Source organism: Mustelus asterias, chromosome X, assembly GCF_964213995.1.
Source record: "Mustelus asterias chromosome X, sMusAst1.hap1.1, whole genome shotgun sequence".
Classification (NCBI taxonomy): Eukaryota; Metazoa; Chordata; class Chondrichthyes; order Carcharhiniformes; family Triakidae; genus Mustelus; species Mustelus asterias.
The window spans coordinates 11,241,472-11,253,113 of record NC_135834.1 but is presented as its reverse complement, the minus strand read 5'-3'; the positions used below and the strand labels follow the sequence as shown (position 1 = coordinate 11,253,113).

General features: G+C 42.6%; 1 protein-coding gene across 1 annotated transcript; it reads right to left on the bottom strand.

The window, feature by feature from the left end:
* On the bottom strand, positions 1-3,978 carry LOC144481987 (tubulin alpha chain-like). Its single transcript, XM_078201217.1, has 4 exons — positions 3,703-3,978; positions 2,213-2,435; positions 1,894-2,042; positions 1-1,426 (listed from the first exon to the last, which is right to left on the bottom strand). Exons 1-4 carry the CDS (start codon positions 3,703-3,705, stop codon positions 446-448), a joined length of 1,356 nt encoding a protein of 451 aa, XP_078057343.1. The 5' UTR covers positions 3,706-3,978; the 3' UTR covers positions 1-445.
* Between the last annotated feature and the right edge of the window lie 7,664 nt (positions 3,979-11,642).

The following is an 11,642-nucleotide window of genomic DNA, read 5'->3' as shown; positions in this document are numbered from 1 at the left end:
CAGAAGACAACAGGGATCTTTTTATTGATAACACCATAAAGACAGAACAGGAGTTACATTTGCAACAGAAATTTGCAATGCTGCACAGCAATCTCAATTCAGATGCATGTTGCTACACTATTGATGATCACAATTTTTAGCTCCTATCACAGTTTAAATAACAAAAAAAGTAGCTTCCACTGACCTAAAGCCAACTGAAGTTAATTGAAGGGGCAGACAAAACAAATTGCAATAGCAGAGCGTATGGAATGCAAACATCATTCCAATGGTGAATGAACAATAATGGACATGAACCATGCAGCAGTGTGTAACTGATGACTGTAAACTGAAGAACAGTCCAAGTTAGTCAATCTTCAGTTACAATTCACTGTTTAACTCTCAATGTTTTGTACTTCTTTCTTAGTTCCCTGTTACAGCAGCACCATATTGTGATGTGAAAAATATTTTAATATTCTTCCCCTTCCTCTTCTCCTTCCCCTTCAATGGAGTCAACACCAACTTCTTCATAATCTTTCTCCAGAGCAGCCATGTCCTCACGGGCCTCTGAGAACTCCCCTTCCTCCATACCCTCACCAACATACCAGTGAACAAAGGCACGCTTGGCATACATCAGGTCAAACTTGTGGTCAAGGCGAGCCCAAGCTTCAGCAATGGCTGTGGTGTTACTCAGCATACACACAGCCCGCTGAACCTTGGCCAGATCACCTCCAGGTACCACAGTGGGAGGCTGGTAGTTGATACCAACCTTGAAACCAGTTGGACACCAATCCACAAATTGGATGCTACGCTTGGTTTTAATAGTAGCAATAGCTGCATTGACATCTTTTGGCACCACATCACCACGGTAAAGGAGACAGCAGGCCATGTACTTGCCATGGCGGGGGTCACATTTGACCATCTGGTTGGCTGGCTCAAAGCAAGCATTGGTTATCTCAGACACAGAAAGCTGCTCATGATAGGCCTTCTCAGCTGAGATAACTGGTGCATAGGTGGCCAATGGGAAGTGGATACGGGGGTATGGCACCAAGTTGGTCTGGAACTCGGTCAGATCAACATTCAGGGCACCATCAAAGCGGAGGGAAGCAGTAATAGAGGACACTATCTGGCTGATGAGACGGTTCAGGTTGGTGTACGTTGGTCGGTCAATGTCCAGGTTTCGTCTGCAGATGTCATAGATGGCTTCATTGTCAACCATGAAAGCACAATCAGAGTGCTCCAGGGTAGTGTGGGTGGTCAGGATAGAGTTGTAGGGTTCTACCACTGCAGTAGACACTTGTGGAGCTGGGTAGATGGAGAATTCAAGCTTGGATTTCTTGCCATAGTCAACGGAGAGACGTTCCATCAGCAGGGATGTAAAACCAGAACCAGTGCCACCGCCAAAGCTGTGGAAGACCAGGAAACCCTGGAGACCTGTACATTGGTCAGCCTGTAAAGACACAAATATAAAAAAAAGCAAGCACATCAAGAAGTGCTTTCCCAAAAGCAGCATCACGAGTCTGGTAACATCCATAACAAATGAATGCTATTTGGAGGAGTTAACTTCAAACGTACAGCAGTCATTCAAAGTTCATTTCTCGATGATACAGTTAACAATTTAAAAAAATACACACAACCATGGTTCAGTAGTTACAAAATTACCATGAGTCAGAAGCTCAAAGCTACAAGTCGCAGTCCAGAGACTGAGGCAACTAATCTAGTCTGACTCTTCCAATGCAATACTACTAAAAAGATGTTGTATTGATGTTAAAACTACCCTGAGATGGATGGAAAGATCTCTACCATCACTTGATCTTCTCATTGCTGCCGATGACCGGTTACATTTAAGGTGGAGAGAGCAGACCCCATAAACAGGATTTTGAGGCTACAATCACATCATTTGAATATGTAACTCACCAGTTTACGGACTCGGTCCAGAACCAGGTCAATGATCTCCTTGCCAATTGTGTAATGACCACGGGCATAGTTATTGGCGGCATCTTCCTTCCCGGTGATAAGCTGTTCAGGGTGGAACAGCTGGCGGTAAGTACCAGTTCGAACCTCATCTGGAAAACAAGGCACAAAATTGATCAAATACAGTCAGATTACAATATATTGCGTGCTGTGTATGAAGGTCCACTTGGTTCTGAAAAGCTTTGAGCTCCAAAGTACATTGCATACGTTATCTTCCCAATTGATTTGAATTGGCATTTTCTCTGTAATGTTGCTTCCTTACCTATGACAGTTGGCTCCAAGTCCACAAACACAGCTCGTGGAACATGTTTGCCTGCCCCTGTTTCGCTGAAGAAGGTGTTGAAGGAATCATCTCCACCTCCGATGGTCTTGTCACTGGGCATCTGCCCATCAGGCTGGATGCCGTGTTCCAAGCAGTAGAGTTCCCAGCAGGCATTACCAATCTGGACTCCAGCCTGGCCAACATGGATACTGATACACTCACGCTATGGGATGAAAAAAACGAACATAATGCAGTCATTAGTGGTGGATTGTACTGCATCTTATTTCAAATGAACATTACAGAAAACTCTCAAGGAGCATGACAAAAGCCAATTAGGATCTGCAATTTTAAATTGCTGACTACAGTATTTGCACACGTTCCAACAAGACTATGTTCAATTTTAAGGTTTCTCTTGAATGATTTAGCTCCTCAGAAGTCGTGTCCTTTTCTTAGATGACACTTGGACAATCTCGTGCTCCTTGGCGCTACAGTCGGGAAAGCTGCACATGCGCAGGGAGCGGGACACGGGATTATGGGAGATGTAGTTTCCTCCCGCCTCTCCATCTCGTCGGGAAGCAGCGATGGAACTACACTACCCACAATGCAGCGTGCACTGCGGCACCTACAGGCCAGAGAGTGTCCGCCATGTTAACACCCAGACTGTAGTGCACTGTCTCCATCCATCAGTAGCAGCTGCCGCTAGATTCCTCTGCGGGAATCCAGTTAACCGTGCTGAAGGAAAAAAAATCGCGGAATGGACGCAAAGGCCGGTGCGGTTCACGACTGGAGCCGGTTTACCGCAGAAACACTTGATGAGGCTCGGCAGCCATTATATGCGGCGGGCGCTCAGTCATGGAGCAATTTAAATTAGAGCGAAAATGACTATTGTTGTGCCGCCTCCACCCTCAAATCTGCTCCTAGATTTTAAATTGCGCACCCTCAAGCTAACCCGAGTGCTATCAAACTCCCGCACTTAGTACTCAAACATAAACCCTTCAAGCTGTTCTGTGGTGCGCTTTAAAAGCGGCAGGATGAGAAGAAAACGGATTCTGATTCTCGCGGGTAAACTTCATGTTCAAAAGACAGCAGCGGCCCCACATGAGACACATGGATGTGACAAAGATCACTCATTTTCTGCTTCAGCCGAGCGAAATAATTCATTAGGGAATTTTCCCAAACGATGAAAATGTTTACACCCTGGAAAGTTATCTTCCAGGCAAGGATGGGGTGGGAATTGAGCGCCATGGAGCTTTAATATGACATTTCAACGGTGAATTGGGTCTCATTGGCTTTTAAAAACAATGTTGCCACGTTAGTTACTTCATGGAGACATTGTTTTCATTCCCAAAGCATATTGCACTTCAAGAAATGCATCACTTTGGTGACAAAGTGGATTTTACTGCGAAAGGTAATTTTGGTGTCACTCGCACCATAACTATACGGACTGCCCGATTATACATTTGTTTTAAATGAGAAAATTGCGAACTCACCATTTTTGTTTCAAGTTATATACGGATGAAAATGACCTTACAAAAGATAATGACTGTTACTTCGCCCGACAGTAACGAGTCGATGTAAGTAACCGAATGCGAAATGCTGGCGGATGGCACCTTTTTATATTGATGGAGGCCGGCCTTAGTCTAGTCTTTCATTGACATTGGTTCCGAAGTAGAAAGGAGGTGGCGGGAGAAGATGTCAGTCAGATTGGATTGGGCAAATGTCGTTATTTAAAAACACGTCAGCTTTAACGGTACAAATCCTGTTTCGGGAACTGCGCAAAAAAGCACTGCAGAATGTACTAGAAAAGGGGCGAGTACCTTTTGCTTTAAGCAAGTGCTGAGATTTGAAGTGGAACATTTTTTTCCTCCAGCCCTGCTCTTCAATTTTACCAGCAGTCCAGCCACGCCCTTAATCTTCTTTCATAGACCAAATCTTAGAAAAAAAAGTGACAGTCTGAAAAATCCTCACATTTCATCTACTTAATATTTGTACATGGTTAAACAAAGACAAAAGCTGAAGGAGTAGTGGAAGCTTTAATAGGGTTTGCCGTATAAGAATAACGAAATCTATGTCCTGCAGGCATCTGCAGTAAGGGCGGGAATGTGCGGAGATTGCAGAATGCGGACTATGAGAAAAGCAATTTGACCAAGCCCGCAGTTGCTGCAGAATTTATATCACACTTCCATCATGTACCCTTTTTATTTTAGAATGTGGAAAGGATGGACCTTACGCACAATATTGTACTAAAATATGTCCAGCATCTTTATTTTAAAAGTGGTTCAACAGCTGCCTTTCAGCAATATGGAATGCTGTCTATCTGTTTGTAAGTGGTTTTATTGCGCATTGTATTAAATGAAGGTATACAATTCAAATCTGAAGACATTTCCTTTTAGAAAGACGAGTTAATAGGTAGAGGCTTAAAAGCATTAGGTATCACCATTCTGTCTGTCTCAATGGTAGCATTCTCATATCTGAATCGGAGATTAGGGATCTCGGGTGTCTGAGGAACAATCAAATAACATTGAGAAAGAAAACCTCTCCAATATTTACAGTTACATTTCTGGAGTGTATTAAAAGGCAATCTCTGAAACCAAAAATTGAATTACAGAGAAAAAAATCTACAGAGAATATTGAAAACACGTATATATTTACAAAGAACATAGCTTTTGATAATACTGATCTGATAAATCACATGTCCCACAGGTATGCCTTAGACAAAATTTTTCTGTGAGGCTTGTGTGTTGTGTCACCGTCATCTATTCCTCACTCATACTGCAAAGAATCATGAGATTCACTTTATGGTCACTAGGGAAGGGAAGGTTTCATTAGAAATTGACAACATGGCTTCTGGAAAATGCTATATAAATTGGATAGATTTATTTGAGGAAATCTCTAGAGTAGTAGATGAGGAAAATCCTTTAAATATTAGGACTTTCTGAAAGTAATTGGTGAGATACTTTAAACTAGATTTTCTTGGGAGGATCTTGTATTAACAGGAATTTCATACATTGAATGAGGAACTGGTTCCAATCCTGCAACTAAAATGTAGTAGTTGATGGACGTGTCTCAACCTGGAGACACGTTGATAGTGGTGACACCTAGGGACCGGTTGTAGCATCAGTCTGCCCCCACATTTCCTTTTATTTTTATCAATGGCAGTAGTGGTACTGTTGCTGGATGAGTAATCCAGTGAATCAGGGCAATGCTCTGGGGACCTGGGTTTGAATCCCATCATGGCAGATGGTAAAATTTGAATTCAATAAAAATCTGGAATTAAAAGTCTAATGAGTCAATTGTTGTAAAAACCCACCTGGTTCACTAATGTTGTTCCTTTAGGGAAGGAAATCTGTTGTCCTTACCTGGTCTGGCCTACGTGTGACTCCAGATACACTGTGGTTTTGACTCATAAATGCCCTCCGGGATGAGTAACAAATGCTGACCCAGCCAGCGACGCCCATATCCCATGAACGAATAAAAAACGTTTACACGTGAAACAAAACAGAGAAGTGCAATCTAATGCAAATAAGTTTAGATGTTTTAAGCAGTGGTTCTCTTTGACTGAAGTGATTGGTAGAATATTTAGAGGGGAGATGAGGAAAATGTTTTCATCTGGAGGGTTTTAGGGGTCTGTAACTTACTACTTGAAAGGGTAGTCAAGGCAGAAACCCTCAATTCATTTAAAAGGTCTCTGGATGTGCACCTCAAGTGTCGTAACCCACAGGGCTATGGAACAACTGCTGGAAAGTAGGATTAGGCTGGGGGGTTTGCTTTTTGAGTGGCACAGACTTAATGGGCCAAATGCCCATTTGCTGTGCTATAAACTTTCTATGATTCTTCAAATTGATTAGTAATTATAGATACCCCCCTTCGAAGTTATAGTATGATATAATACAAATAATATTAAATTACTGCATATAAGGAGTTGTTTTCATAACTTTTTTAAGTAAACAGGTAGTTATTTATACCTGTGAGATAGATGCACTTGCTTCTCATTGCAGAGCCTGTCTTTCCTGGTCCAATTAATATCACAAGCCACTCTTACCTCCCAGCCTCCGGCCACAGCTTATTCACTTATTCTTGACCATGATATTTTATTCTAACCACGACGTCCATGATAGTTGTCCATGCCGTCCAACTTTCACACCATTTTGCAGACCCCCTGGAAGGTCTCAGTGGACTGTTTGAAAACCACTGTGCACAGGAGTAGGTCACACAATGGCAAATTTCATTTAGATGTGCAGGATATTCTGGAGGGTCTGAAAATAGATAAATCCCCTGGTCCGGATGGGATTTATCCAAGGATTCTCTGGGAGGCAAGAGAAGTGATTGCAGAGCCTCTGGCTCTGATCTTCAGGTCGTCGTTGGCCTCTGGTATAGTACCAGAAGATTGGAGGTTAGCGAATGTTGTCCCATTGTTTAAGAAGGGGAACAGAGACTTCCCCTGGAATTATAGACCGGTGAGTCTCACTTCTGTTGTCGGCAAGATGTTGGAAAAAATTATAAGGGATAGGATTTATAGTTATTTGGAGAGTAATGAATTGATAGGTGATAGTCAGCATGGTTTTGTGGCAGGTAGGTCGTGCCTTACTAACCTTATTGAGTTTTTTGAGAAAGTGACCAAGGAGGTGGATGGGGGCAAGGCAGTGGACGTGGTATATATGGATTTTAGTAAGGCGTTTGATAAGGTTCACCATGGTAGGCTTCTGCAGAAAATGCAGATGTATGGGATTGGGGGTGATCTAGGAAATTGGATCAGGAATTGGCTAGCGGATAGGAAACAGAGGGTGGTGGTTGATAGTAAATATTCATCATGGAGTGCGGTTACAAGTGGTGTACCTCAGGGATCTGTTTTGGGGCCACTGCTGTTTGTAATATTTATTAATGATCTGGATGAGGGTATAGTTGGGTGGATTAGCAAATTTGCTGATGACACCAAAGTCGGTGGTGTGGTAGACAGTGAGGAAGGGTGTCGTAGTTTGCAGGAAGACTTAGACAGGTTGCAAAGTTGGGCCGAGAGGTGGCGGATGGAGTTTAATGAGGAGAAGTGTGAGGTAATTCACTTTGGTAGGAATAACAGATGTGTTGAGTATAGGGCTAACGGGAGGACTTTGAATAGTGTGGAGGAGCAGAGGGATCTAGGTGTATGTGTGCATAGATCCCTGAAAGTTGGGAATCAAGTAGATAAGGTTGTTAAGAAGGCATATGGTGTCTTGGCGTTTATTGGTAGGGGGATTGAATTTAGGAGTCGTAGCGTTATGTTGCAACTGTACACAACTCTGGTGCGGCCGCACTTGGAGTACTGTGTGCAGTTCTGGTCCCCACATTACAGGAAGGATGTGGAGGCTTTGGAGAGGGTGCAGAGGAGGTTTACCAGGATGTTGCCTGGTATGGAGGGGAGATCCTATGAGGAGAGGCTGAGGGATTTGGGATTGTTTTCGCTGGAAAGGCGGCGGCTAAGAGGGGATCTTATTGAAACATATAAGATGATTAGAGGTTTAGATAGGGTGGATAGTGATAGCCTTTTTCCTCTGATGGAGAAATCCAGCACGAGGGGGCATGGCTTTAAATTGAGGGGGGGTAGTTATAGAACCGATGTCAGGGGTAGGTTCTTTACCCAGAGGGTGGTGAGGGATTGGAATGCCCTGCCAGCATCAGTAGTAAATGCGCCTAGTTTGGGGGCGTTTAAGAGATCCGTAGATAGGTTCATGGACGAAAAGAAATTGGTTTAGGTTGGAGGGTCACAGTTTTTTTTTTTAACTGGTCGGTGCAACATCGTGGGCCGAAGGGCCTGTTCTGCGCTGTAATGTTCTATGTTCTATGTTCTATGTGTCATGCATGTCGGCAAACACAGAATACACATATCACTTGCAGGGAATGATACTGAAAGAGGTTGAGATATCTAGGTATTATTGTGCACAGATGTAAATAAAGTTAGTGTATTGGGTTGTATTGATAGAACCATTCAGTCCCCTCTGAAATAGCCTGGCAAGCCAGTCAGTTATAGCAAAAATGGCTACAAAAAACTATAGTAAGAATAAAACTGGACAGACTACCCAGGATGGACCAAGGCACCAGATTCAGAGTTGACAAAAGCATACCTAGCCAAGTCAACCCTGAAAATCCTCTTACTATCTTCTGGGCACTTTCATCGAAATTGGGAGAGCTGTCAGACTAGCCTTACATAGTTATGCTCACATGTGCAAAAGGAAAAGAAGAGCAAAACAGTGCAACACTGGAGTGCCATTGCAGAGAAGATATCCCAGGAGGGGGACACGGGGAGGGAGACAATAAGAAGGTCACAAACAAAGCAGAAGATCCCAAACCAGGTAGTGGGGCACAAACAGGTCCCAGAAGATGATCCCAGGTGAGGGACACAGACAGATCAGAAACAGATCCTGTTAAGTAAAGTTGAGAGAAATGAGTGGAGCAATAGGCTCCAAATTAGAGAGAGCTGTGGGGAGCAGGCTTGAAGCAAAATGGGTTTGACAGAAGCCCTGAAGATCTAAGAGGGCAGCCAAAGTTTGGAGGCTCCTTGCTGCAGGCTATAAGAGCAAAGGTACCCTTTGGAGTAGTGGTGTTCTGCTTGGCATGGCCAAAGATCTGAAATTGTGCTTGGAAGGTGAAGCTGCAGTGTACACGGAGATCCAGGGGAAAGGAATCTTAGAATGCGAGATTGAAACCCTGGAGATGGATCCTGGTTGAAGCTGTCTAAGTGGGTGCAACGTTTGGCAAGAATTCCAAGGTGAGTTCTTCAAACATGGAGATTGGAAACCCTCATGAGAAAGACAAAGTTTCAGTAAGAACAGCTGGCTCACAGTGTGACAAGTGTTTGGGGTGATTGTTGAGAAATCTGTAGAACCTGCTTTGGTTGCATCTGTCAAAGTGTTGTGTGTCTGATCACAGTTGCTTGTTAATTCACATGTACTGTATACATACCATGAATATTAGAGTATAAGATAGATACGGTAAATTGTTTTATCTTTCCAAATTTGTTTGTGTAAGTAACGATATAGCTGGGGTGAAGGAATTTTGAATATTTGAATCATTTTCTTGTGTTGGTATTGAGATACTTCCAACCTTTTTGTCTGGTGTAATATAGTTCATTTTTCTTGTGAAATAAATGTTTTATTATTTTTGTTAGAAGTCCATCAGTACACTCCTGTAAATTTGTTCAGGAACTTACCGCCATGGTTTCTTTAAAAAAAAATAAAAGTTAGGATCTGTTAAGCGTTAGGAAACAGAGGTAGTTTTAAGTAAGCTATATTTGTATTTGTGAGTATTAGAAATAAGACCATAAGGCGTAGGAGTAGAAGTAGGCCATTTAGACCATTGTGTCTGCTCCGCCATTCAATGAGATCATGACTGATCTGATATGTTAACCTTCAACTCCACTTTCCCGTCTTATCCCCATAACCCTTGCTGATTCAAAATCTGTTTATCTCAGCTTTGAACATAGTTAACAACCCAGCCTCTACAGCCCTTTGTGGTAAAGAATTCCACAGATTCACTACCGTCTTGAGAGAAGAAATTCCTTCTCATCTCTGTTTTAAATGGCTGACCCTTATTCTGAGATTATGCCCTCTGATCCCAGAATCTCCCATAAGGGGAAACAATCTCTCCGCATCTACCCTGTTAAGCTCCCTGAGAACCCTATGTGCGAAATTTTACGACCTCGCTCGGGCGAGGCTCATAAAATCCCACCCGAGGCCAACCGATAAAAGCCAACATTCCATTTGCTTTCCCTATTACCTGCTGAACTTGTATGCTACCTTTTTGTGATTTATGCACAAGGACCCCCAAATCCCTCTGTGTCGCAGCTTTCTGCAGTCTTTCTCCATTTAAATAATATTCAGCTCCCTTATTCTTCTTACCAAAGTTCATAACTTCACATTTCCCTCCATTATATTCCATCTGCCAAGTTTTTGCCTACTCATTTAACCTGTCTATATCCCTCTGTAGACTCTTTGTGCCATCCTCACCACTTGCCTTCACACCTATTTTTGTGTCTTCTGCAAACTTGGCAATAGTATTTTCACTTCCCTCGTCCAAGTCATTATATATATATTGTAAATAATTGTGGCCCTAGCACTGATCCTTGTGGCATTCCACTAGTTGCAGGTTGCCATCCTGAAATTCCCAACTCTCTTGTCTTCTATTCGTCAGTTAATGCTCTGTCCATGCTAATATACTACACCCAACACCATGGGCTCTTATTAAGTAATCTTTTGTGCAGTACCTTAGCAAATGCTTTCTGGAAATCCAGGTATATTACGTGTACTGGCCCCACTTCACCTATCCTGCTCATTACAACTTCAAAGAATTCTAATAAATTTGTCAGGCATGGTTTTCCCTTCATGAAGCCATGCTGACTCTGATTGATTGATATCATGTATTTCTAAATGTTCTGCTGCTACATCCTTTATAATGACATATTTAAGTAAGTTTAATTTTGTGTTTTTGTGTAAGAAAGGCTTTTAAACTTTATTTAACTTCATGTTAAACAGGGGCATGCATGTCTGTGGGTTTTGGTCACTTTACACTGTGCCAGCATTGTAATTAAAGGATTCACAACATGAAAACAAAGAGAGTTTAATGAAAGACTATGCTGTTGCTTAGCAACCAGGGGCCCACACTGAAAAGCATAAGCATTTGTGGTTCAGTTGGTAGCAGGTACCCGAGAAGACAGCAGCTCTCACAGAAACTGCCAGCAGAGAGGCAGAACAATGGAGTAAAGGGCAGAAAGCAAATCCCAGAAGCTAAAGAACAGGTAGTCCTAGAAGCCAAGAAATAAAAGAGAAGTCCCAGGAAGACTGAAGTCAAAGGGACAAAGAACTGGAATCTGAACAAAGTACTGTTCACTGAAGTTAAAGAAAGAGGCAGAGAGAGGCTCCCATCAAAGACAGAGCTGAAAGGAGCAGACCTGCAGAAGTTGGTTAGCAAGAAGCCAGACACCTGAAGTAATCCTAGGGTTAGTGACACTTTAATACAGCTTGTGAAGCAGTAGTGTTCTGTTGGCATGGCTGCGTACCTGAGAGATTGCATGGAAGCTTGAATGCAAATGGCAACCCAGAGCAGAAGAATACTGAAAGAAGAGATTAAAATCCTGGAAGTGGATTCTTGGTGAAGGCCTCCAAGAGAAAATGTTGTTTGGGAGAAGATTCTAAAGTGTGTTTTTTCCAAGAGTAGAGTTTGGAAATATTCGTGTGGAAGTCAGAGTTCCAGTGAGACCAGTTGGCTCACAATGTGATAGGCATCTGGGGGCATTTAATGAGAAATCCACAGAAGTTATATTGGATGGCATCTGCCACTTGGTTTCAGAGTGTGGATGTCTGATCACATTTCACCTATTGGTTTACATGGACTGTGTACTTACTGAGAACATTATAGTATAAGATATATTTTGTAAGTTACGTTATCTTTAAAATCTGTG

Excerpts from the sequence above, each read along its gene's own strand:
- LOC144481987 (XM_078201217.1), bottom strand. Across the intron at positions 2,043-2,212 it reads CTTGGAGCCAACTGTCATAG|ATGAGGTTCGAACTGGTACT; the intron begins GTAAGGAAGCAA and ends CTTGTTTTCCAG. Across the intron at positions 1,427-1,893 it reads TGGACCGAGTCCGTAAACTG|GCTGACCAATGTACAGGTCT; the intron begins GTGAGTTACATA and ends GTGTCTTTACAG.